At 36.5% G+C, this 27,180-nt stretch overlaps 3 protein-coding genes and 1 pseudogene across 4 annotated transcripts; 3 read left to right on the forward strand and 1 right to left on the reverse strand.

The window, feature by feature from the left end:
• Window positions 1–4,387: 4,387 nt before the first annotated feature.
• Window positions 4,388–6,450, forward strand: LOC149006810 (homeobox leucine zipper protein). The gene is made up of 2 exons (XM_089165956.1): window positions 4,388–4,984; window positions 5,630–6,450. The coding sequence occupies exons 1-2, from the start codon at window positions 4,574–4,576 to the stop codon at window positions 5,849–5,851; spliced, it is 633 nt and encodes a 210-aa protein (XP_089022082.1). The 5' UTR covers window positions 4,388–4,573; the 3' UTR covers window positions 5,852–6,450.
• A 3,402-nt stretch (window positions 6,451–9,852) lies between these two features.
• LOC149006811 (cuscuta receptor 1-like) lies at window positions 9,853–14,036 on the forward strand (annotated as a pseudogene). Its single transcript, XR_016175270.1, has 7 exons — window positions 9,853–10,252; window positions 10,739–10,894; window positions 11,001–11,157; window positions 11,281–11,352; window positions 11,469–11,627; window positions 11,719–11,880; window positions 12,178–14,036. The product of XR_016175270.1 is annotated as a cuscuta receptor 1-like (transcript).
• Window positions 14,037–15,127: 1,091 nt separating this feature from the next.
• LOC149006812 (short-chain dehydrogenase reductase 3b-like) lies at window positions 15,128–16,231 on the forward strand. The gene is made up of 2 exons (XM_089165328.1): window positions 15,128–15,643; window positions 15,854–16,231. The coding sequence occupies exons 1-2, from the start codon at window positions 15,203–15,205 to the stop codon at window positions 16,229–16,231; spliced, it is 819 nt and encodes a 272-aa protein (XP_089021454.1). The 5' UTR covers window positions 15,128–15,202.
• Window positions 16,232–16,833: 602 nt separating this feature from the next.
• LOC149006813 (LRR receptor-like serine/threonine-protein kinase FEI 1) lies at window positions 16,834–21,423 on the reverse strand. The gene is made up of 13 exons (XM_089165327.1): window positions 21,144–21,423; window positions 20,913–21,048; window positions 20,730–20,801; window positions 20,554–20,625; window positions 20,368–20,439; window positions 20,193–20,264; window positions 20,019–20,090; window positions 19,362–19,453; window positions 18,962–19,135; window positions 18,554–18,886; window positions 17,872–18,120; window positions 17,172–17,305; window positions 16,834–17,058 (listed from the first exon to the last, which is right to left on the reverse strand). The coding sequence occupies exons 1-13, from the start codon at window positions 21,235–21,237 to the stop codon at window positions 16,834–16,836; spliced, it is 1,797 nt and encodes a 598-aa protein (XP_089021453.1). The 5' UTR covers window positions 21,238–21,423.
• Window positions 21,424–27,180: the final 5,757 nt, after the last annotated feature.

Raw genomic sequence — 27,180 nt, forward strand, 5'->3', positions numbered from 1 at the left:
ATGGGTATTATTCATTTTATCTCCCACGAAAAATTAGGGTTAGGGTTAGAGGGCTTGGGTTTCAATTTCAGTATTTAGGGTAAAGTTAGGGTTCAAGGCTGGCCCACCCATTGACACCCCTACATTTTGGTGCAATCCAATAAATAGTCTTGAAAATAAAAAGAGAGAAACGAATCTAACACTCCCTAACCCTACACTTGTTGTAAAGCGGTTAAAGACTCTACCTCCCACGGGGAGATCTTGGGTTAGCACCCATTCGGCGGCATTAATTTGAGGATGTAATCGCAGTGCCCTCTGCCGGATGAACCCATAAAAAATGTAAAAAAAAAAGAAGTTAAATTTGACAAAAAAAAAAAAAAAAAACACTTGTTGTAGCAGCCCTAACTACCCTCTCCCTTCGGAATGACTAGGATGATTGAAATTAAATATCTTATGATTTTTCTCTTACAACTAAACTCGCTTTTGACGAATTACCTAAGAGTGGGCACAGTAGTTCTGTTAGTTTGTGTTCTCATTGGTGGAAATTCTTTTGAATATCTAATATACATTCAAAACAAATCTGACACTCCCTAGACCCCTTGCAGCCGCCCTAATTAACCTCGGATTTTTATTTGCAGTAGCTCTACTACTAGTGACCAACAATGAAGATTGTGCTACATGTACAATAAACCATCCAACCGTGTTAAATCAAAGATCAGGGTATAGATGCAAATAATATTCTTTTGTTAAATTTAAAAATTTTATTATATACAAAATAAAGTTTATTATTATTATTATTATTTTTTGATATTGGTGCTTTTTTTAATACTAGAAATGTAATGCCATCCGCAAGGGTCGAACCCAAGACCTACCACTGAGATGCATGGATTTTTACCACTCAACCAACCTGCATTGGCATAAAGTTTATTATTTTGTAAATTTGCAAAACCAAATCCCTAAATCTAACCGACCCTAGGAATCAACGAACCTCTACCCAAAGAAGAAGAAGAACCCTTTTAACTTCACTAATTATTTACTCTGAAAGAGTTTCAAACAAAAACAATCGTCCAACTATACCTTTATTCCACCATTTTAGCACTATTCCTGATGGAGGTCGAGGAGAGAGAAAAAACGAATCAAATCTCCGCTGAAAATTTGAATCGGGTTTAAATTAGAGCTACAATGGAACGCCCACAGTTGCTTAGTATTACTGGCAAGCAAATTTGAAAATCTGGTCAAGTGAACCAATTTATAGTATTATTTTGCAAAACCAAAGTCAATGGAGGTGTTAAAGACTTGATTTTAAATTGAAAAAACTCTCAATAGTCTTGTAATTTTCTTGTTTTTTCAGCTACTTATTTAATATATAAGCGCAATGATATGCACAGTAGAAGATATTTTCCCGTTTTATAAGAGCTAATCGAATGGTATTTGGCTGATCTTAACTTATTAAGTCTGAAATCATCAGTCACGATCTTTAGATGGCTCTTGAAAACCAGGAAACTAACATGTTTCGTAGAGGGGTTGATTTTCATAAAAACTTCTATAAAAAATTTACTCTCCCGATTCAACCATGGTTTTTCAACTACTTCAAGAAATGAAAACCCAATTCAACTGCATGTTTTGGTGGTGTTGGCATAGAAATACCTAAATCAAAGTTCTAGGTCAGTCAAATGAACCAAGAAAGAAGGTAGTTAACATATTACCTTAAAACATTTGCAAGGGAATATTTTAGTGACCCCTTAGTGACTTAAAAATGACTTCATTTGTCAACAATTTCAATCGCACCAATAGTTTGTTTGAGGGACGAAGAAAAAGGGAAAGAGAAGAGATAAATAATCGTAAACATACCCTATTATTCTCTCCGCTGGAAGTCTTTTTTTTTTGTAGTAAAAAAGAGGATTCCCTGGGGTTTTCGAACCCCAGTGCGAGTCTTGGGGTTGAGGTTGTAATTGGGGTTTTCCGAGGTTGGAAGAGAAAGAAACTGATGAGGAAATTAGGGTTTCAGAAGAGCCCTAGGCCCCTAGAATTTCTGAAGTTGAATTACAGTTCCATTTTCAAGTTAACTCTAGTCTTTCAAGGATTTGGTTTTGCGTAGTCCCTCGTTAACTTAGGGCTTGTTTGGTTACATGAATCTAGATATTTGAATTCTCTAGATTCACAAATAGGAGATTTATATCTGTTTGGTTGTGTGAATTTATAGATTTATGGGTATAAGGTGAAATCTAGAGATTTTGCCCTACTATAAAAGCTCTAAACATTTGAACCGTGACTCTATAGATGCTTTTTCAAAATGAATTTATTATATATTTCATTTCAAAGATTTAAGCTAACCAAATAGTTATTTTATGAACCATGATTCCATAAACTTGAAATCTCTAGACTCAAGTAACCAAACAAGCCCTTAGGAATCAATAAAGCATAGTTGCAAAATGGGGGTTTAGGATCGGGTTGAGCTTGGGGTGTACTTTTGTAAATTTGCAAACTAAGAAAACCCTTTAGTATAAAAACAAGAAAGTTATATTTGCAACACAACCCCAACCTTTTGCTTTGATAACCATTCGCTTGGTATCTATACACCTGGCTAAATGTCCACCATCAGCTGTTAGCTGCAATGGCTGCCACAAAAAAAAATCCAATACCCTCTGTGAATGATAGGATGAATGGAAATCTTTAATCTATTCTAGTGTTTCTTTTACTATTAAACTTGCTTTTAAGGAACTACCTAAGAGTGGATACAGTAGATCCTTCAATTTGTGTAAGGCTTACTGGAAATTATTTTGAAAACATAATATACATGTAAAATTTAATATCCATGTCAAGGAGGGAAATTATTTTGAAAACATAATATACATGTAAAATTTAATATCCTTGTCAAGGAGACATTTTTCACGGTAGACTCGAATTCAACCTACTTTTTTCACGGTAGACATGATCAAATTGGCAACTAAAAAGTGGATTTGGAAATCAGGACCTCCAGGCCTGCGAACGGAGCATTTGAATCAAACTAGATTGCCTGATCTCTGGCACTCATTTTTACGATTGTTTTTTTTCTCTTTTCTTTTCAAACATGCTAATAGCTTGGTACTAGGTAGAGAATCTCGTCAAGGACCCTATTTGAATCCTCAATATGGGCACCAATAATGAAGAGGATACAACAAAGTCAGTGCTAAAGGGAATGATGGTGATAGAGTTTGAGCAACCAGCAAATCTAAACATTCACATTAAACAAATATGCTCTAACAATCAAAAAATCTTATACATGCTTCCCTCACCTACAAGGACTTTGTGGCCAACTGATAGGGCGTATAGAAGTCATAGATGCTACTAGTTTGTGTACTTGTTCTCTTATTTAATACTAAGTTTTCTTTCAGTATAAAAAATAAATAAATAAAACTGATAAGGCGTCACAACTTTTTGCCTTAACAAATGAATTACAAATGCTGATAATAGTACCCTTCGACAATAGTTGTCAAATTTAGCCTTACAAACTTCTTCCCCGTAGACTAAGGTTGCATTTGTTTGTAAAATTGGGGTGAAAGGGAAAAAAAAAACTATAAGCCACATATGTAAGTGAGGAAAAAAGAGAATATAACGGAATTTTGTGAAAAAAATATTAAATATGGATCATACTTTTTTATTTTTCATATTTTTTCACAAAATTTCATATATTTTGTGAGATATTGAAAATATATGGAGTAGAAAAATTAGAATGCCACCTCACTAAGACAAGTTTACCTGTTACCTACTTTTCCACCCCCCTCATTTACCAAACGAGTCACACTTTTAAAATTTAACAAAAAAATTAGTTTTTTTTTATATTTTAAATTCACCCCTTTTTTTTTTTTAAGATACCTTTATTCCAATAAACAAATGCAGCCTAGAACAATTCGAGAATATACATCCCTTGAATTTATATGTAAGTGTCATATGAATTGATTTATGTGTATTAATGGATTTTTCTTTTTCTTGATCAAGGCCAGTCATTATGGGACTTTGCTTCAGTCCATGGTCGAAATCTCAACCGAAATTTTTGATACCACAATTCGAAATTTTGCTTGATAGTCCTACGCATTACAATAGTCCTATGCATATCTAATGCACAAGATTGAAACAATTTTTGTCATCATGATTGGGACCATGAAAAAGATTTTATCACCCCACACCCACACCCACACCCACACCCCCACCCGGCTCACCCCCAACCCCATATATAATTAATTAAAAAAAAATGAAAAATATAATGTTGGAATCAATTACATTCGCAAATCGCATCGGAAATCTGGGTGAAACTCCGATTTTAAGAATATTTTGGGTATTTCTGAAATCTCATAAAATATTCTCTCTCCTTCCAGATATTTTCTCTTTTTTTTTTTTTTTTGGGTAAATAACATTCTATTCCCGGTATTTTCTCTCTAGGGTACACTAAGAAAGAACCGAAACCAGAAGGAATAAAAATATGATCTTTATGTTCACTTGCCCACCGATCCGCGGGGAGAGAGGAATTGCTGGAGAAATTGATGCTTTTCCGGATTGGTAGGGAAGTGTGAGTGAGTCAAAGTGATTGCTTGTTTCTGTAGAGAAGGAGAAAGACATGAGCCGGAAAAGAGAGAGATCCGACTACGGATCCGGCCAGTATCGTTCTACTGCTTCAACTTCAACTTCAACTTCGTTTAGGAGATCAAAGAGGGCTCGTCCCTCGCATCACAATCATTATAGTGGAAAACCTATTGGAGAACGTCTGCAGGAGCCCACCACCACCACCACCACCACCAACGCCGATTCCAAGCAGAGCTCCCCTGCGGTGGTTGTCGTATCTGGGCTCGACCAAAACTGCTCCGTCCTCGACCTTAAGTGTCGTTTTGAGGTGTATGGTAGCATCTCACGCCTTCGGATTGACCGTAGTGGCCTGGGCTTCATCACCTTTCGTTCCCACGACTCTGCTGCTGCCGCCGTCAACGCTTCCCTTGATCCGTCTTTCCCCATCACCGTCGATTCCCGAAAGGTAACAGAAGCCCTAATGACTTTCCTTGTTTCCTATTTCGCTTATTTCCCCTATCAAAGCTTGACCTTGCTAGTTTACCAGTTTATTATTTTTTGGATTTCTGGCAACTAGATACCTGTAGTTTCTATGAAACCTCAGTAGCGGTTAAAGTGACAAAATTAAAAAAGGGAACAAGGGAATGATTTGCTGTTAAGTTTGTAGTGCTGGTATGCTGGTCATAGAACTGAAATAATGGAGCATCTCATAATACTCAAAAACTTCTTCTGTGGCAAATGAAGTGAGACCGAATTTGGGGTTGGGAAGAAACAAGATGAGCATGAGGAATAGATTGTTTTGTAGGGGGAGGTAGACCAAAAAGAAGGTGGAATTAAATCAGCTCATCCTCCTTGATGAGTGTAGCTGCCTGAATCTAAGAAACATTGATAGGTCATTAGGTCAGGTGGGTTTAACTTGCTTCCAACAAATTGCTAAAGTAGGAAGTTTAAGGAATGGCTAACATCGGCTGCTTATGATTCTGAATAGCTCTGGTGGCTGCCTTCTTTATGGTCCATTCTTGATTATGAGTTGTAGAATTTGAATGTTATTAAAAATTTCACAATGGTTTTTAAAAAAGTCTCAGACAGATAGCATTTGTGAGAAATGCAGGTCCAGGTATCTTGGGTAGATGATCCATCTCCTGAGTGGAGGGAAGGAGTTAGTATTTCTTCTAAAGAGGAGCGACCCTTTTCCAAGTTGTTGCGTGCTGAAGTACCTCTCAGGAAACATGGCAGGGGCATTAAACAGAATGTGGACATAGTGAGTCCCAGAAATGGTTTAGACACACCTTACAAAGGCAGGGAAATCATTGCCTATGATGATCTTCTCTAGTTTGACTGCGACATTGGAGGGCTTTCCAATTCCATCATAAAATGGATCCTTTGTCAAAGGTATGGAAACCAAAATATGTATATCTGGCCCTGATGCCCCTGAAAGATCAAGAACTTGTGTATGTATTTTTTATGGCTTCACTTATGGTTTTTGTGATATTCAAAGGTGCTTTTACACCCAAATTCTGTCATGTGGTATTAGTAAATATCTGATTTAGTTTCTCGGTGATGTGGTTCTTGACATCATTGGCCCTTCTGTTCTTCTAGTTATATCTCTTTTCATGTTAGTTATGTCAATCAATTTTTAGTTTTTCAGACTTCCAGTAGACAATGCCATAACTGGGAGATACTAGTGAACAGGATACTTTCAATGTGTTATTTAATGAGTTCATCAAAGATGCAAGTCTTTTTGGGACAATGAGCTTATGGAGCTGGATGTCACTATGCTGGGATTAACTATTTTTTAGGACTTCATGACCTACACCTTTTTTGAAGCTTGTATTGCATTCTTAACTTCTGATAGGGCTTTCACCTTTATTTATACCTCTTCCAGTCTTACCTGTGAGAAGTTCATTGTCTTGCTGGACTGTACTCCCGATTACTAGAATTTGGGAGCTCACATTTTTTGTAGGTGGTCTTATTTATTTATTCTTGGGTCGGTGTGATTTGGGAGCTCTACTTGGGTGTGATAAATGTGCAGCACTGTGCAGCCTATAGTCCAGATCGAAACTTATTCAGATTTAAATAATTGAATTAGCTAATGATGCCAATTTCAATTGAAAATGTCGTAAATGATAAATAACCATTGTGCTGACATAACATACATGCAGCCTCGCAGCAAACCTCTCTCCATTATTTAATTTAGGAAAGCGAAAATCAAGTCAATAGGTTGGATTACGAAAGGGAAAAAGGAGAGAGAAGGTTCCATTGCAATTCCGTAGAGAAAGGATTTGTTGATGAAAAGGGACAGCTCGTTAACCCCATGGTTTACAAGCGTGTCAACCAAATTAAATTCAACGTTAAAAAGAAAATGTTTTAGCTGTTCTTTAAAAGTCCATTCCCTAAAATTTCTTAATCCCCTCTCCATCCTCTAACAAGTTTTTTTTTTTTCGTAAAAAGAAGTTTCCTTTAATAGCTTATATATAATAAAGGAACTACTAGACTGATTCTCTTTGGATCCATTAAGAAGTTGGACTTTAAAGACAAGTTGTTCGGGACGACTTCGTTCTTCGTAATTGCGTCCACTATGATGTAATTGGGGTGATGAACAGTTGACTTTGGTAAAGAGGACAACCATTGTATGAGTACAAACTTCTTTTTGTCGCAAAATATATATCGTACATAACTTCCTCAACAACCGACGTCGATTCAAATCCAAAATTCTCATCTAGTCCAGATTCTTTCATCCACGAAATGATGTTGTTAAGGCAAGAAGGTGTGGCTCTAGATAGATTGTTATTCTAGAGATCCAAAACATGTATCTTACACATTTGGCACAACGAAGGTGGAAGATAACCAACAAAAGGTTTTTCATTCATAAAAAGTGAGAACAAATTTGGAAAAGGCAGTAGACATGCACCAACTAATTTTGGATGTTTCTATGCATGGAGTTCCCATTTATGTCTAGAAGCATGAGTGAGGGTAAACTTGATGGAGTTATAAGAAGGCTTGTGTGAAGAGCTTAGAAACTCTTGAATTTGCATATGAATGTAACAATACAGTGTTATCTTGAGTTAATCCAAGGGGGGGGACCTCAGCTACAAAAAATTAATTGGAAAAATGAAACCAAGTTGGGAACTCGGCTTCAACTTCCAAAACTCTATTGTGTGAAGGTCAATCCCTTCAAATTTTGAAAGATTAGCAAACACGAGAGGAAAAAAATCACTTCTTCCAAGTTCCTACTTATTTTTAGAAAGGTAAAGTCTGACAAGAAAAGTTAGGTTTGAAATTAAAGGAAGCACGGTGCTTACGATCTCGCTTTTAAAAAGATTATGGGTATTCAAAGAATTTAATTGGCTCAAACATGTCTAACAAATATTCTATATAGAGTTCATGTAAAGACCCAAGTAAATAAAGAAGCATTTGGGTACCATTTCCCTATTGAGAGAAATAGAACTTCTCTTTTCCAATTGAGAGAAATAGATATTACATTGTGTGTGGAATTGTAAACTATATTCATCCAATCACTACAGTTACCTCCCACCCAATCATCAACAAGAGCGAAACCGTCTGGATAATTGAGGGAATCCTTCAATTGCAAGCGAACAGTCTTCTTCTTCTTCAAACAACATTTGGAATCATAACAAATAATGGTCTAATAGATTTTTCCTCTACACTTTAAAAGGATAATTGAATATTGATATGGCAGGTACCCCATCCACTCGATCATTATTTAAGGCTGCGTTTGTTTGCAAAGGTGGGGTGGGGAAAAAAAAACATGTGGGTCCCATGTGTAGTAGGGTGAGGGAGAAGGAAAAGAAAAGAAAGGGTTTTGTGGAAAAGTGATAGGAGTGGGTCCCACTTTTTACTTTTCCCAACTTTCCCACAAAGTCCCACCAAATATGTGGGGTTTTAAAATGCCATGGGGTGGGAAAGTTGGGCTGCCACATCAGCAGACAAGCTTTCTTGATTTAAGAAAACTTGTCTCCCACTTTTCCACCCCAAGCAACCAAACAATCTACCATTTTGGGATTTAAAATAAAAGTAAGAAATCTACACTCTTTTCAAGAATTTTCCCATCCCTTTTTTCCCACCCCACCTTTATTCCAACAAACAAATGCAGCCTAAAAGATCTTTTATTCGGTTTAGTTCCTTATTCTTACTTAAGTTGGTAAGCTAAGATGACGTGTTTTTTTAATAATTTTTTATTAAAATAAATGAAAAATAAAATCTATACAAAATACTATATATATATTATATAAATATGAAAATAAAAAAAAGAAGTCAAAGATTCGAAAGAGATTTTTTTTTGGGTATAAGACTAGAAAGAGATTTCAAGCATGAATATTGCAGTTAGGTGTGTATAAGGATGGTTGTCCAATGATAATTGAGGGAATCCTTCAATTGCAAGCGAACAGTCTTCTTCTCGTTCAAACAACATTTGGAATCATAACCACCAAAACAAAGCGCGTTTGGCTTCAGTGTTGTCCAATTATTGCGCAGCACTAAGACCACTCGTTTTGGTATTTTTTAAAATACCTGGTGGTCTCACCTACCACTTTAAATCCTAACCGTAGGCAGCCCAGTGCAGCACATTAAGCAATCCAACAAAGCCAAAGTGACTCAATCCTGAAAATGTTCCCATGACTAGTCGGACTGCTTCAAATTGGGTCATGTCATGTCAAGTAATGCATCATAAAAATACAAAATTGATCGCTTCCCTTTTCTTCAAAATTTGTTATTACCTAAACTTAGTCGAGAAGATGTTCCCATAACTTATTGTGGATTTGAAGATGGAAGATTTTAGGTATAACAACTTCTAGTTCTAAGATACACATAAAATTAGCCAAGTCAAGTCATTTGATGTCATATCATCATAAACATACAAAACTGATCGCTTCCCTTTTCTTCAAATGTGTTCATCTTTTGCCAAAGAAAAAGAAAAAGATATATACCAAACCCCAAATTTGAAAATCACCTCTTGCCCATGGACCCCATTAAGAAAATAAGGAAATTCCACCATAGTCAATTAATTCATACAATGTGGAGGCAAGTACTTATTTTGGTTTGTGGGAGCCCAATCTAGTCTATCTCTCTTTCAGTGCTCTTTGACATAATCATCTTATGCAAAATTGAAACGTATATCAAACTTAGTGCTTGTTCCACCAATGTGATCTATCTCCTTCTGAAAGGGAAGGGAAAAAAAGAAAAACAAGTAAAGAAATAAGCATTCTCATGATTCTATACTATATATAAACGACCCAAGTCTGCCCATCTTTATGGCAAATAATATATATTGCATCGGATCAGTTTCCAAATCTTCATGAAGAGCCTTAAACGTTAACCCAACTATCTGTGAAAAGACTTTCTTTCTTGTCTGAGATGGGTGAGGCAACAATTTTTTTGAATCTCCTGTGTTTCTGTTATGTTCTTTATGTTTGCAAAGGTTGTCTCAATGAAGAGAGGACTGCTCTCATACAACTTTGGGAGTCTTCCATAAACCAACCATTCGGTTCTGTACTTCATGCAAATTGGCAAGGAAATGACAATTGTTGTGAATGGCCATTTCTACAGTGCGATTCTTTTAATTCGATAGATCATGTGGTTCTAATTGATCTTTCTGGGCACTTTAAAGGAGCAGAAAAATATTGGTATCCAAATGCTTCTTTATTTACTCAGTTCAAAGAGTTACAAACTCTACGCTTAGATGATAACAACATCAGAGGTTGGATTATGCCAAAAGGTGTGTAGGATTCTTTCCTTTAATTGATACCTGTTTTATGATTAGAGAACTTTCTGGTTTAATATAAGTTCATTTGGTTTTATTTTTGCACATTACCAGATTTTTTTATATTCTTGTTTTGAATTATGTATGTTTACAGACTTTGTATGATTGATTAAACAATATTGATCACCTACAATCTTTTTGTATGTACAACTTGCTCAGAAAAGATTTTCAATCATCATCTACAATTATAGCAACAACAACATGGACTTCAAATCTCCAAAAAATATGAACTCTAGCTTATTTCAATCTTTTCAAAGAACTAATAGAAAAAGACAAATATATTTTAGGTCTTTATATTTCATGAATTCCAATGAAATGATTTGTTATATGAGAATTGTTTAAGATACCATTTGTTTCATCTCTTTTAATATATTTTAAGTTTTAAATTTGTCTATTCTGTAAAAATATATTCATGTCAATTATTCATTCTATCAAATGCAGCATTATGCGAACTACGAAATCTCAAAGAGTTATCTTTGGAGAAGAATAATTTGGATGATAAAGGCCTTCCAACGTGTCTTGCAAATGGCCTTCCATTTTTGAGAGAGATTTATTTACAAGGCAATTCTTTCAGCCTATCTTTTCCTCTGTTATCAGGTAATTACAATAAGAATGAAACTCCATCGCCTATAACATGTCATCTTTACTTATGTAATGTTAGTTGCCCTAAATTCTTTTCATGTTTTATTTGGTGATGTTGCAGCATTATGTGGATTGAGGAATCTCCGTGTGTTGGATCTGAGTAATAATATTCTTAGTAATGGATCTCTTCCACCTTGTATGTTGGATACATTCTCTTATTTGGAAATGCTCTACTTATCCAATTTTTCCCCTTGAAGAGTCATCTAATGTCCTAACAGGTATGAAGAGGAAAAGACCCTCCATCCACAAGATAATTAATAATATCAATATTATACCAGATTATATTCAATTTTACGAAACATGGTGGCATTTTTTGTATATATTTTCTTGTATTATTTCAGCATTACAAGGAGCAATAAATCTTCGCGGTCTAGTTCTAAAACACAACAATCTCAATCATGGAAGTATGAGAGGTGGAAAATACTAGATCTATGTCTGGTTTTCTTGATTACATTTTAAAGACATTATTACCAATTAATTACAAGATATCGTAAAATGTTCTTCTTATTTTTGTTCCTATTGCGTGCAGCATTATGCGGAGTAATAAGGAATCTCAAGACATTGGTCTTAAGTTTTAGCCATTTCAACGTGGAAAGCATTCCCCCTTGCCTACAACAAAGTCAATCTTCTTTGGAAAACCTTTATCTGGATGGCATTTTTACCAAACATTCGACAACTCTCCTAGAAGGTAAATATAAAAATGGTTATACACTCCCAATGAATTATATATTGAATTACAATTAGACCAACACATGATAAATATGTGTGTGGTATTGTAGGATTAATATGTGGGCAGAAGAAGAAACTCAAGATTTTGAAACTAGACAATAATGGTCTTAGTGATGAAGACTTACCTTCTTGCCTATTTGATGATAATTTTGTGCTCGAAGAGTTTTACTTCTCGTCGAATAATTTAAGAGGTTCACTTGGCTTCTCAACAGGTACATACCAGTAATAGTAACTAAGAAGTCCTTTTGTTTCTAGAAAATTTTTATTATTCCTTACAGCTAATATCTTATTAAGGTTAGCTTTGCACTATCAAAGTCCAATCTTTTGCATTATTTGGTTCTTTAGAGATTGAAATGCTCACAAAAACAGAATTTCTAGGACAGGACTTGAAAGGAGTGGTTTTTTGAACAAGCTAGGCCTCTGCTGTGAAATCCAGAACTGGTTGAACTCAACCATGCTCAATTTACAGACACTTTCTAATTTCTTCTTATTTCACTTTGATTTCACAGGGCTTTGTAAACTCAGGAGGCTACGAGAACTGGGTCTTAGCATGAACTCCATAAACAACATCCCTTGGCCATGTTTGATCCAATTAAAGTCTTTGCAGAGCCTTAATCTTTCACAAAACCAAATATCAGGCATTGTGCCTCCTTCAATTTCTAACTTAACTTCTCTTGTCAGCTTTGACATTTCCAGAAATAAGTTAGAAGGAATGGTTTTCTTCTCTATGTTTGCTAATCTTTCAAATCTTGAAGAAATTAATCTTTCAAACAATTTAGATTTGGAGGTTGAAACTGCATTCCCAACTCATTGGATTCCAGATTTCCAATTACATTCCCTCGGCTTAGAGAATTGTAAACTCAAGACCGTTCCCTTCTTTATTTCGACCCAGTACAACCTTAATGAGCTATCTTTGTCTGGCAACTCTCTTCAAGGAACAATTCCACCATGGTTGTTTTATAATGCTACTCCACGTTACCAGTTGAAGTTGAGTAGCAACCATTTACATGGCTCATTTCCTCTGTCAATCTTGTGGCAAAATGAAACGTCGAGACTCAAACACCTTGATATCTCTGACAACAATATCATGGGCAATCTTCCTGACAACTTCAATACAGTTTTCCCAGATCTTGTCCTCTTGAATGTGTCAAAAAACAAACTTGAAGGCTTCATCCCATCTTCATTTGGCAAACTAATGGACCTGCAATTTTTAGACTCGTCCAATAATTTCTTTGAAGGGGAAATACCTCTTGGGTTAACTCGAAATAATACTTCCTTGAAGCTTTTAGCCTTATCAAATAACTACTTAGAAGCAATGGCAAGCTCAGTTTCCAATATGACAAATCTACAATTCTTGAGTCTTGATGGGAATTGCTTCACAAGACTACCCCCAATCACTGCATCAACCATTCCCTCACTCATACTTTTTGACATAAGTAGGAATTCCATATCTGGCTATATGCAACATTGGTATTCTTGTTTCCCAAACTTGATTGCACTCCTTGTAAGAGGAAACTATTTTGTTGGTTCTCTTCCATCTCGCGTGTGTCAAATGCGACAATTACGTTTTCTGGATGTTTCAAGTAATTCTCTATCTGGAACCATTCCTTCTTGCCTTAACAACATCTCCTCATGGCTAGAAAAATCTGAATCACCACTTTTTACAGAAATATGGTCTTCTATCTACATTGATGTCAAACTGAAGATAAATTTTGCCACAAAGAGAAATTTATACTTATATGAGGGTCTTCCACTTGCCCAAATGGCTGGAATTGATCTTTCTCTAAACCATTTCTCTGGCAATATTCCTTCTCAAATTGGGGACTTGAGAGCCTTGCTTTCATTAAATCTTTCTCACAATTCTTTTATTGGCCATATTCCAGTATCCTTTCAAGAGTTGAAAAACTTGGAGAGTTTGGATCTGTCTCACAACAAGTTGACAGGTAATATCCCACCTCAAATAATTCAACTCTATTCTCTTTCCACTTTCGATGTGTCCTTCAATCAACTCTCAGGAAAGATCCCATATGAGAACAATTTTGCTACTTTCACAATCGAAAGCTATCTCAATAATCCGGGCCTTTGTGGACCTCCAACTGATGTCAAGTGTTCTTCACCTCAATCACCCCACAATGAATATAATCATCATGAAGCAGATGATGAAGAGCAAAACTTGCTCGACAATGACTTGATGTTCTATTCATGTGTGGTTATTTCATACCTCCTAGGATTCTGGGCTATTGTTGCCCCCCTTCTTTTTTGTAGAAATTGGCGGAAAAAATACTACAGAATTATAGATGGATGTATATGTATTGATTGGTGCAGCTATAGGTTCTTTTGATATTTGTATTATATCAGAAACTATTGATAATTCTTTACCATCATTCAGTAAATAAAATAGTAGTAACAAATTAAAGAATTCTACTGAGTGCATGTAATATACACTATGTTGTGGGTATGATTCGGAGAGTGCCAGGAGTTGTTGCCATTGGTGTCATGGTTGTACATGAAAAATTTTCTGTATTTAAAGTGTTAATGTCAATATTTAATGCTAGGAAGGTACCAAAGCTTCTTTGTTTAATATTTTTTGTTTTATGCAATCATTTTTTAAACTTCCTGCCGATCACGAGAATACCCCTAAGGCTAAACACATGACCTCTCCACTGAGAAGTGAAACTTCTCGATCATTCCACTAACCCTCTATAGACAAAAATAAAACAATATGGGCAAAAATAAAAAAATAAAATAAAAGGATAAAGGGAAGCTCAGTGCAAATGCAATTCTCTTTACTCAGGCTTTTTTTTGTATCAATTCTCATTCTCTATTATGCCTATTTAAAAGAAATAGGTACAAGAATTCATTATTGGTCAAGAATGAAAAATGATTTGGTGAATTTTGTTGAAAATAAATTATGGAATGAAAAATAAGTTTGGTGTCAAAATAAAAAATTGTTAGTAAATAATAATGAGCAAGGGATAAAAAAGAGAAAAAATATGATTTTTATAAATAAATATGTATTGACTATTTTACCTTCATCTTAATCATAAAATTTTAAGTAAACTTGTGCATAAATGAAGAGAATGAAATTCTCATCATAATTCATAATAGACAAAAATTTTATTTTTCATTATGAATTTTGAGATTTTTTTTGATTATTTTAAATAAAATAAAACTGATAATAGATGTCAAACTAACTTAAAATAATGAAGAAACCTTATAATTGAAAATAATAATTGATAAAAAAAAATAAGAGCCTTAGTTCAACGCATGGTGGTTGATGGAGACGAACCAAAAGACAAAGACCAACACGCATGGACCTTCCTGCTGTTGAGCGGGAGATGGTGATAAGGTGATAAGCCTCTGCACGAGGGGACGACGAACCCCTTTGGTCCTACCACTCAAATTCCAGTATAAATTTCAATCAGATTCGGACCATCCAAACAAGTCCAACTCGTCAGAATTCTAGAAAATAGTCGATCAGCCCAATTTTCCAAAGAAAAAGAAACCAGAGACTGAGAGAGTGAGAGTAATAGAATGGCTGCCGATCACGAGAATACCCCTAAATCGCAACACAAAAGCTTACAAGAAAAAGTGGTGATCGTGACGGGCGGCGCAAGCGGAATCGGCGAGACGACAGCACGTCTCTTCGCCGATCACGGCGCACGCGCAGTGGTGATCGCCGACATACAAGATGAGGAAGGAGAAAGTGTAGCTAACACCATCGGTACTCATCGATGCAGCTACTTCCACTGCGATGTCGCCGATGAAGATCAGGTCAAGTCTATGGTTGACTGGACAGTTCAGAAGTACGGCAGCCTCGACATCATGTTCAGCAACGCCGGCATTATCAACACCCACCAAACCGTTCTGGATCTCGATTTATCCGCCATGGATAGACTCTTCTCCGTCAACGTCAAGGGAATGGCGGCCTGCGTGAAGCACGCCGGGAGAGCTATGGTGGAAGGGGGAGTAAAGGTAATGAACAGTTAGTTTTAGTTAGTCTAGTTGACCCTTGAAATTCAATAGTCAAGGTTTTAATCTTGACTGATGGTTATGACTGAAGCAATTTTGCAGTTGACTACAGCTACCTACATACAAATAAATACCCATAAAAATAAGTTAGGTCGTTGAAAACCGTTTGAATTTGAATTAAATTTGAAAGTCACACGGTTGTGTTTGACTCAGGGAAGCATCGTGTGCACGGCAAGTGCTGCAGCTAGCGTGGGTGTGACGAGGCACACGGATTACTCAATGTCAAAGCATGCGGTGTTGGGGCTGATGAGATCGGCGAGCCGGCAGCTGGGGCAGTATGGAATTAGGGTTAACTGTGTTTCGCCGTCTGGGTTGGCAACGCCGCTTCTATGCCGATCGTATGGGATGGATGAGGAAGGAGTGGAGAAGGTTTTCTCCAGTTCCACCAGCCTGCAAGGTTCGGTGTTGAAGGTCAATCATGTTGCCGAAGCCGTGCTGTTCCTCGCTTCCGACGCCTCTGCTTTCATCACTGGCCATAACCTCGCCGTTGACGGCGGTTACATTCCCCCACCACCTGCTAGTCACCCATGAGCCACCGTCATCATGGCAATCATTTTTCCGGCTCTGTGATATGATGGTTTACAAGTCGTATGATAACCCATTAAAAAATAGCTTTCTTTTCTTCAAGAAACAGAAAAATTGGTCGAAAACTGTTTGTTAATGGATCATGCAAATGGAACCCTACGATGTTTGAACCAGGATGCTTTGTGTTCCTCTTGCCATCCATTGTAATAAAACTCTTTGAGTTAACCAAAAATAAACAGAAGACTCTTGAACAAGTAATTCCAATCCTCAAGAGAAGAAGATAAGGTAGGAGGAGCACCTCGCAGGAAATAAAAGGATAATAGCCATGAGTGATAATGCGAAAAAACAATTCTACAAATCAAGAAAGCAAGAATGAATTAACTTGGGGGAATCAGAGAAGTAAAGTAAAAATACACAACTAGCAAAATCAGTAAATGAATGACCTGCATGGAAGACCTTTGTTACATGTTTCATTGTCTTGATATGATCTCAAGGCATCTTTCCTTGAGATCAAATAGTAACTATACAGAGCCCCAGAGACAGAGGCACAACTACCTTCCAATAATGGATGAGAAATCCTCAATCAAGAAACGGTTATCTAATTCACATTAATAGCAATCTGATTGAGACTCATAGAACTCACTGGGGCAAGGTGACATGATCTCTTCCTCTAGCATCTGCAAGACATGTTTCATCGAAGGGCGTTCATCAGGACTTGCATCTGTGCACTTTGTTGCAATATCAAGGATCACCTGTACTGTCTCTATGTCTGCATCAATGCACTTTCTATCCACTATGTCGGCTAAACGTTTTTCTCTAATCAGTGTATTCATCTGAAAATTTGCAATTCAAAGAACCTCTGGTATGAACTGATAAGGAACATGGAAAAGACAAATTTTCTTATTTGAAATAAATAAAAATACAAATTTGGGTACAACAGACTCACCCAACCAACAACATTCAAGCCCTTCTTGACAAAAGATTGATCAGTAGGCCTCTTCCCAGTGACAAGCTCTAACAATACAACTCCAAAGCTGTACACATCTGACTTCTCAGTGACTTGCCCACTATTTAGGTATTCTGCTCCACAAGTGGCAAACCCAGTCATTTGCAATCTTTGTCGATTACTAATCAATTGAACATGAGATTAACAAAACTGTAATACGACATTGAATGCTGTAAACCATGCACGATTATCTCAGATGTAAGCCCAAATGTACTCAGCCTGATTGATACTTTGATATACGAATGATCTCCATGAAAACAAGTCATTATTTACTGCTTACAGTTTAATAGTTATTCTGCTCCACAAGTGGCAAAACCAGTCATTTGCAATGATGATCAATTCAGAATCAAATTAACATTAGATGAACAATACACTCATTCACAAATAAGTCAACTAGTAAGCGCAAGAATGGGGTTCTCAATGTTACTGTACCATGGCATAATTATCATATTGTTGTCTAATCAACTTGGTATTTAGCCATAAACAAACTTCATGACAGTGACTGCTATATATATGATCTTTCTGTTTCCGACTTTCATGCCTAACAATCCTTTCAATTTGATACGTGTGTGTGTGTGAGAGAGAGAGAGAGAACATGTGTGTGTAGGAGATATAGTTAAGGATATGAATGACAGCAAACCTGGTGCCAAATAACCAAAAGTGCCAGCAACCACTGTACTGACATGGGCATCCTCATCCACCAAGAGCTTCGCAAGACCAAAGTCGGAAACATGAGGTTCAAGATTCTGATCAAGTAGAATATTGCTGGATTTAATGTCACGGTGCACAATTGGTGGGCAGCAATCATGGTGTAAATATGCCAATCCCCTAGCAGAGCCAAGGGCTATTCCTAAGCGAATATTCCAATTCAAGGGCTGTCCAGTATGCTCTGAAGACAGAAAAAATGAAGATGTAATAGTTACATTAGACTTCAAAAGCTTTCTACCGGACTGTAAACAATATTGGTTCTGTGTAATACATCTGAAATGTTGCCGACTAATTAATAGCAAGCAGTAAGCCCACTGTTTGATTGCTAGGAAATATTTCCCTTACCTCTCCAGGAAAATTAAGGGTTTAAATTTTTATTTTTCTTTTTAATAACTAAAAACAAAATAAAAGGATGAAGTGTTAACAGCATCCAGTAGGTTTCCAGTTTTCACTGAGGTATTTTAGTGGTTGGACAATCAAACATTGATTTGACCATTATATATACATGGCATTCAGCCACAGTACACTGTTGATATTAACATTAACCATCTGTATAGTCTTTGATACGATCAAATATCTCTATTCAATTGAAAAATATTGGAAAATGTGCATACCGTGGAGGAGGTGATCTAAGCTTCCCATGGCCAAGTAATCATAAATGAGAAGTTTGGCAGTGGGGAGCCTGCAGTAACCTCGCAGATTTACAAGATTTATATGTTTGATGGTACCCATGATTCCGAGCTCACTCTCAAAAACATGATCAGATACTTCACGACTCAAATCGATTCTTTTGACAGCAAATGTACTACAATTGTTCATAACCATCTTGTATACAGTGCCAAATCCCCCTGCTCCTACCACATCATCTTCACCAAGCGTCTCAAGCTTCTCCATGATTTCAGATGAGGGGTAAGGAAGATTTCCATGGAATGTTACAAGCTTGGTGCCTATTGAAAAATAAAAACTTTAGCCAGATAATTAGACTTATCCATGGAAAACAGGTATAAGATTGAATAACTTACTCGGATCTTGATCAACTTGCTTCTTGACTTCTTTATATTTCTTGGCAGCTCTTTCCTTCTTTGATGGTAAGCAGATCCACCAGAAAATTAGAAGCACAAAAAGTACAAGACCCATTGTGGACATTGCCCCGATGAGAATTCCACTCATGTAACGTGAAGATCGTTTAGAAGGGACTGCAGTAACTCCATCATGTGTCAAAATGAGGTTAATTTTAGGACGAGTGACATTCAGTTCAGGTTAGTTGATTTATGAGAGAAGGAAACTACTAATAAAGCTCAAATCAATTCACTAGTTTATGTTAAGTGATCAAGTTCAGTTGCTAGCTTAGTTTAGTAGTTCTGTAAGGACCAATTGTTGTGTCATAAGAAAAAATAGTCTCCAAAGTGCCTTGCGGTTCACCTTCTTCATTTGGTAGCAAAGCTGGGAATCCCAAGGAACTCCGACATGGTTTCTGTATTTGCTGGCCACATAAATCTAAATTTCCAGTAAACCTGCACAAACATGTCTCAGAACAAGCTCAATTGGAGAGCGCAAAGAACAAAATGCCGATGGCTGTAAGAGAGTAAATATTGAAAGAGAATAATGGGATACCAAATCATATTATAAGTCTCTAATGCTGACATGGTTGACACTTCACATTCCCAGCATTCTTGAGTTAGAGAGTTAGCCAGATCCACCAAAGACATTCAATCCAATTCCAGTACTTCAAACATTGGGTACATGCTCATCTTTGACTGGGGGGGTGATATTATTACCATCTCAAGCTCAATCAATTAGATGATCCAGATATAAACGTCTATAATACATATGCAGTCTTCTTTCAGACTGAACATTTAATGATTACTAATCATTAATCTCATAAAAGGAGAAATTTAAAAGTCATGAACATAATTTATGCCATAATATCCATGTTATATACCAAGATCCTGAATTGTATAGTTTATGATTATGAACAATTCGTTTCATCATTGAAACAAAATTATCAAGCTGTATTAGGAAAACATAATTGCAATTTAAACATGCTTAAAATGGAAGTGAGAACATAGGAAAACTTACGATTGTTTCCCAAATGCATTGAGCATTCCAATGTTAGGAATTTCACCAGAAAAGAAATTTGTAGATAAGTTCCTGAGATGTACAGTATTGAATAAGAACACCATTAAGAAATGTCTATCTTACAAATACTATTGCCAGGAATGGTCATCCTAGTAATATCAATTTTAGACTTACAGAAAGTTTAATCGTCTAAGATTGCCAATAGAAGAAGGTATTGATCCCCTCAGTGAATTGCTAGACAGATCCCTGCAAATTATCGTCCAACTTATTAGAACAGGAGTTCAGATGAAAGCATATCAAAGATTTAGCAAAAACTAAAAATTTCCTGAGAAGACTACAAGCGTCTCACAATATGGTAAGATGAGAAAGATTTCCAAGCTCAGGCGGTATGTTTCCTTGTAAGTAATTAGCCCTCAAGTACCTAACAAGATGAAAATGAAAAGATAACCCAATGTAACAGGATATAATAATTGAAGTTCAATTGGGTAGGTGAGACAAAGAAAGGCAAAAGAGGGAAAGGTTCCTTTTCTCTTACAGTGCTCTAAGGTCAGTGCATTGGGTAATTTCACTGGGAATTATTCCATGTAAGCTGTTCTGATGAAGTCCCCTGATGGCAAATACATGTACTCTCATATGAATATAGCTGAAGAAAAGAAGCGAAAAGAAAGGCTTTTCCTCTTGTAACTTTAAGTAAAGGGGCAAAGTACTTACAGTCTTTGCAATCTCTTTAGCTTCCCAATGCTTGGAGGTATGATCCCTTTAAGTTGCATATATGGAAGATCTCTGAGAACCCAGACAAAAAAAAGGGGGCAAAAAGGAGGAAAAAAAGGTGAAACACAGAGAAAGAGTAAAAGGCGGCATGGAAGTACAGGGATCTAGGACATAATGAAATACATCGAACGAACTCTTTGGTCGTGGAAATGACAAGAAATGCCAGTCCAGTTGCAAGGGTTAGCATCAGAAGCTCTCCAGTTCTTGAGAAATCTACGACTCTCGTTCAAAGCATCCTTCAATTCCAACAATGCGTAGCCTGTAAACAAAGAACTCGATTGAAATCAGTGATTAAAACTGAAAAAAAAAAAAAAAATAGATAAGAAAGTGAAAGCAAGAGGAGTGAATGTAAACCATCTTCAGAGAGGGCAAGAGCACAGCAGCTCAGAAGGGCTATAGCTGAAACGGCCAAAAGTACCCAAATCAGCAAACCCATTTTCATTTTCATTTTCGGAAAAAATGAGCTCCCGAATAAATTTCAGTATTGGGCAGAAAGAGAAGAGGGTCAAGCAAGAGTGACTGAGTAAGGAAGTGGGAGAGTGAGTGGAGAATACTTTCTTCCGTTGTTCATTTCAAGTAATTATCAAAAAGGCTTCGCTGGGGCCGAATTAAAAAGGGAGGAGAGAGGGAGAGAGAGACCAGAGAGAAGCATGGAGAATCGCGCAGATGGAGGGAATAGCCGTTGTCCGATTGGGACAAATTCCATTTCAAAAATGGGAGAAGAAATGATGTGGCATCGTTAAATTCGACACTGCAGCGGTTTGTCCGGGGAATCCGGTTTTTCCATTATTTTGAATTTTTATTTTCATTGAATACTAAACAGCACTTCTAAATACATAAGTGGTTGAACACCTCAGGTTTGGGGGTTGTGTTTGGTTGGAATGGGCAGAGAGGATACATCCCAGCTATACGTGGGGCATGGATCCTACAGTCAAGAGATGGGACTTAAATCTAATGGTAGGCCTGGTTCGCAGAGGTAGAGCTAAGATTTAACATTAAAGAAAGGGTGAATAATCAAACCACATAGGCAAAAAGACCAACACCTCCACGTAGGAAGTCAAAGTTCAAATCTCCTTGAAAAGGAAAAATTGGGTTGAAGAATGTAGTTGAAGTACACGTAAACTGACCTAGATGAATTTCAAATACCAAAAATAAAATCAAACCAAATGGAAAAGAGGGTCAAGTGCTGATATTTCACATACAGAAATAATACTAAAAAAGAGTCTCTCTATGAAAATTTTTAAGAAATTGAGTGGAGAGAAGGATATCCAAGTACTGATATTTCACATATGAAAAGAGGGCCAAAGAAATCCCCTTAAAAAATTTTAAAAAAAATCAAGAGGAAAAGAAGTGGGGGGGGGGGGGGGAGGAAGGACCATGGCCCCCTTGCCTTGGGTAGCTCTACCATTATATTTGGGGTACCCTAGTTCAAGAGAGCTAAGGTAGTATTTTACCCCAAATGAAGTCAACCTTCTTCTTAGGTAAGTTAAATTGAATACAACCAATTTGACCGTAAATTCCTAACCATAAAATAATAAAATAATTTATAATTCTATATTGTTGTCTTTTAATTACCAAATGTATGATGCTGAGCCCAGTCAAATTAAACATTGAACCCCAACCCTATTCAAGGGCAATCTGACCTGCCTTTGGTGTCAGAATTGAGTCAAGATCTCATTTAAATTAGAGCAATATTGTACGTACACTAGGGTAAAACTTACACCATAAAAGTGCCAACCCCAGTAGGACCGTTAGATGTACCTCAGACATCATGTGCAATAAAAGAATTTCTCTAGGTACAGTTTGATGTATTTAATTATGAAAAAATATTTATGGAAAAGATGAGATACGTTCTTGAAATATGAATCTCATGTAGTCTAGTGCATATGTGGACTCAATTTGAAAATATTTCAGACCACCATTTGCATTTTTTGATTTAAAACAATGAGCAGCTGAGACGAAATTTCGGGGCCAACTTGCGTGCACCTCGATTACATCATTTGAGGGAGTTTTGTCGTCTTCAAGAGTCGAACCCATGACTTCTCTACTAAGAAGTATAGATTTTTTTTTTTTTGGGTAATCGAAGTATAGATTTTGGATCGATGGTTTCGCTCGGTTGGGCCGAGCGAAATGGCGAATAATCGTCGAGATCTCGGCGGCGAGAAACTTGTTTTCTTTCCCCTTTCTCTCTTTCTTCTTCTTCTTCTTCTCCGGCAAAAACGGCTACTACCCACCTCAGACTCAAGGAGCAGATGTCTCTTTCTCTCTCTCTCTTTCTTCTTCTTCTTCTTCTTCTTCTCCGGCAAAAGTAGCAGCGGCTGTTAGCCTGCTACCCATCTCATACTCAAAGAGCAGTAGGGGAAAGAAAAAAATTTTGAATTTTGGCCGGAAAATCGACATCCGGCGAAAGTTTGAAAATTTCGTCTGAAATTGTGGTTTCGCCGGAAAATCGTCGATTTTCTGGCGAAAGGTTGAAATGTCGGTTTCGCTCCATTTTTTATTTCGCCCTCTAACGAAATTCGCCGAAACTACGTTCCATAGTATAGATTTTACCACTCTAACAAGCCTGCATTGATCACCAAAAATTGGATCAGAAGCAAGGTCCATCTACTTCCAAATCGCACATAGATATTTGCATCAAATCGTTGACCAACCATTTGACATTGGAGTCAAACTCAAAGTGTATAGTATAAAGCTCAATTATGATGGTGGTTATGATCAAATCTAGTTGGAATCAACTACCAGATTATAAGTTCGATTCTGTTTGGAGAATTGGAGCAAACCAAGTTGGGATCTTGATTTTTGTGCATCTGCCTCGAGGAAGAGAACAACAGAGTTGATGTGAGACCTTTTCTTTAAGGTAAACCGGCAACCGGGGCCAACCCTAGAAAGCTAAAGTACTACTAGACAAGAGTGCTAACAGCATGTAGTACTATTACTGATCAGAGAGCCCCAGATGAATCGAACCTTTTCCTTCTGAAATCTATATGTTACAGTTGTAAGATGACCACAGCCTATAATTGTTGTCTCTTCTCTCGTTTTCTACTCAAAAGAGTGAATAGATTCTCTTGAACCGCTTGTTTGCATAGGTAGATTGATAAATATGTGAAGCCCATATATAATAAAGCAAAAAAAACAAGGAAAATAAAATAATTTTGTCAATATGAGTCTCAATTTATTGTTTATGACATTTATTTTATAAAATTTTACTTATTTAATAGAGTTTTAAAAAGAAGTGAGATGAGAAAGTTAGCATATGACATTAGTAAGAAGCTTTTTTAATTCAATCAATTTTTCTACCACAGTGAGCCAAACAAATCACAATATGAAATTTCATGAAAATTTTTTAAAGCTTTTTACTATCTCTTTTTTCCCACCTCACTTTAAATTTAATAAATAAACAGTGCATTAAATCTTTATTTGAAAAAGAATCTCTAAGCAACATGTTACGACTCAAAATTATTTTTGTAGGTCAGACTTTCTAGTATTACCATGTAGGTTTGGTCCCCCCGCCCCGCTCCCAAAAATAAAAACACCATGTAGCTTTGGCCCATTGGATTTAATTGATTATAGATATTTTATTTTGTATTGTATTCAAGTTTAAAGTCAAATTTAAGAATCAAAATCTGTTTGACATAAAAAACAATTTTATTTTAGATATTGTTTTTAGAAGCAAATATACATTTACTAGTGTTTGATAAATCTTGTTTCTAAAAGCTAAAGCACTGTTACCAAGGTTTTAGCAAAGTGTTTTTTTGTTTAGAATGTCAAATTTCATGAATACCTTTATTTAAAATCTTTCAATTTAATCTAGCTCAGACCTATTTTTACTTCGAGAAATAGGTGCAGCAACAACTTTTGTGTTATAATTGTTTATCCAAGTAGAAAATTTTCTGATTTTTATCGTCTGTTTCAAAATCACATGAAAAGAGGGGGGGAGGAAAAGTTTTATCAAAAGGTTTTCAATCAAATTTTTTGATTTCTCAAAGCAAATAATTATTTTTCACTGGGTTATCAAAAAGGTCCTTAATTTAAATCAGGCTGTAACGAATTGTTAATGGGTTGATAACAGATTGAAACCAATCCAATCCCTAGACAAACACTTAAGCCAAACCTGAACCAATCTTAATTTAACCCCAAACTGAACCAAACTGGAAACTTTGTTAATGTTTGGTATTTGGGTTTTTTTGGTGAAGAACTGATTTCATTTCAAAGAAAAGCCTCTAGGCCGGACTGACCCATTGGCGAGTCAAGATCATCTCCCCGTCGGGAGACGGCCGAGCACCACATATTGCAGTGGGGCCTACAGGTGAAAAATAATAAAACATTTTTTAAAAAAATCATGAATTTCACCAGTGAGTCCCACTGCAATATGTGGTTGTAAAGCCATTGGGGAGCACTTTGTACTCCACCCTTTGATCACACGGCATCATGGGGTTGTACAAGCCTACAAGGCAGGTAGATTCCAACAGAGTGGAAAATTGAAAAAGAAGCTTGTGGGAATTTAAAAAGAAGCATGTACTTGCCGTGAATGAATTGAAAACTGAAGGAAAATCATCTTTAGGTGTACGAATCAGCTCAAATGAAAATCACTGGTTCCCAGTAAAGACTGTATAGCTACTAGTTACTGGAATCATTACAATTCACAAAGCCATGGACTTTAATCATCCAGCACTACTGAGCCCTGAAATCAAAAGTCAGGGTAGAATGATTTCATCCTTCAAGTCCAAGCAAAGGTAGTAGTTAAGTTAGGTGACTTTGTCTAGTATAAAAAAAGGAGATAAGTACCTCTCAACATCCCCATGTAGCTTAACACTCTTTGGCCAGAGCCCAAGGCAGGAAGGATCTAAAGGAGAAGATGTTTCAGGTGAAGAAGAGCTTCATTACATCCTTTGTAATATTCATTCTCATTCTCACCTCTTCAGCCTCTTCTTCTATCCACCCAGCTAATGAAGTTGTCCAGTCATCACCTAAGGAAGAGCATGTCAGTAAGTCTCAGCCAAAATGGCAGAGGAAGCCATGGATGAATCATGGGAGCTTTCGCGGTCCAAAGAAACACCTCATTAGTTCATCTGATCAGCTTCCTTCTCAAATTAGAGAGTTTTCTGTCTAGCTTCTGCATCACTGGATGTGATTTATTTGTGTTTTTGCGTCACTGTTGTTAATTCTGTATCCCACTTACCACATGGGTTTATTACTGAGTTCGATTAGACATTGTTAAAGAAAAAGGAAGAAAGAAGAATTCCAGTGTTGAATTATGAATTCTGAATATGGGTTAGTTTCTCACTGCTCTCTATGCTATCTTCAAATGAAAGTAAGGAAAATAATGGACTAACTAATCAAATTGGCTGCTTCATTGATATGTAATCACTGCCATTCCATCAGAGGTGGATTTTGTAAGGTCTAAATTTAGTTTCTGTTTCTGGTTTATGTTTTGTTTTGTAGGCTGGTCAGTTGAAGGTTTTGAAATTGAAGTCATAAGCCCCACACTTGTATTAATTCCCTCCTTGTTGCTCTGGTTTTGCTCTGTTCATGGGTTGGGTTTTTGCCAAAATCTCTATTGAATATGTTAAATACCTGGAAACTATTTCAATGCTCCCAAGTTTTGCATCCGTCTGTTATAAATTCTCTCATTATTATGATATTATCATCTTTCAAGGGTTAGGATCCAGCCTAAATTTGAAAGCAGAACCATAACTGCCAAGGGAATTAATCTGGTTGAACCATAACTCTTATCTCATGTAACTGTATAGATTGGTTTTGTAAGAATCCTGTACTGTATCAAACACAGTTTACACAATTTATAAAAGAGCTCACAGCCCACACTGGGAACGCGAGGAAACAAATTCAAACCCAGATTTCTATTTTTACACCAGCAACCCTAGGACTAGAGGCAAAGCAGTAATTTGCTCAAGTTTTAACCAGTTTTCCATTAAATTCTCTTCAGTTTATAACTTCATGACCAGTTTCTTTGACTAGTGCCACAGTTTTGTTTATATCTCCAATACCAATACCAATACCAATACATATCATTCATTTTGGGACAAACAAATGAAACATTTTACTGATAAACAGTAGAAGTGTAACGACAAAGAAGCAACTGAGCAATAGCTTGTCTATAGAAACATTAGTCTCCACAGCTAATAATAAAGCGAGCAACTCCATGATTATGAAGACATGCTATGAGACATAAAGCTGTACTTTCTTTGATGAGATATTAAATACAAAAATTCAACACTTTAACTTTCAAATCATTCGATTATATGACTACAGATAATCTATCTTCTGTCTCTTTTGATAAAAATTTACAAGTCAACTAATACTAAACAACAATATGAAAAATTAAACGGAAAAAGGGGAAAAAGGGGAAAAGGGGGAAAAAGGAAGAAAG

The sequence above is a fragment of the Hakea prostrata genome, chromosome 8, assembly GCF_041222555.1.
Source record: "Hakea prostrata isolate BN-2017 chromosome 8, UWA_Hpros_2, whole genome shotgun sequence".
Classification (NCBI taxonomy): Eukaryota; Viridiplantae; Streptophyta; class Magnoliopsida; order Proteales; family Proteaceae; genus Hakea; species Hakea prostrata.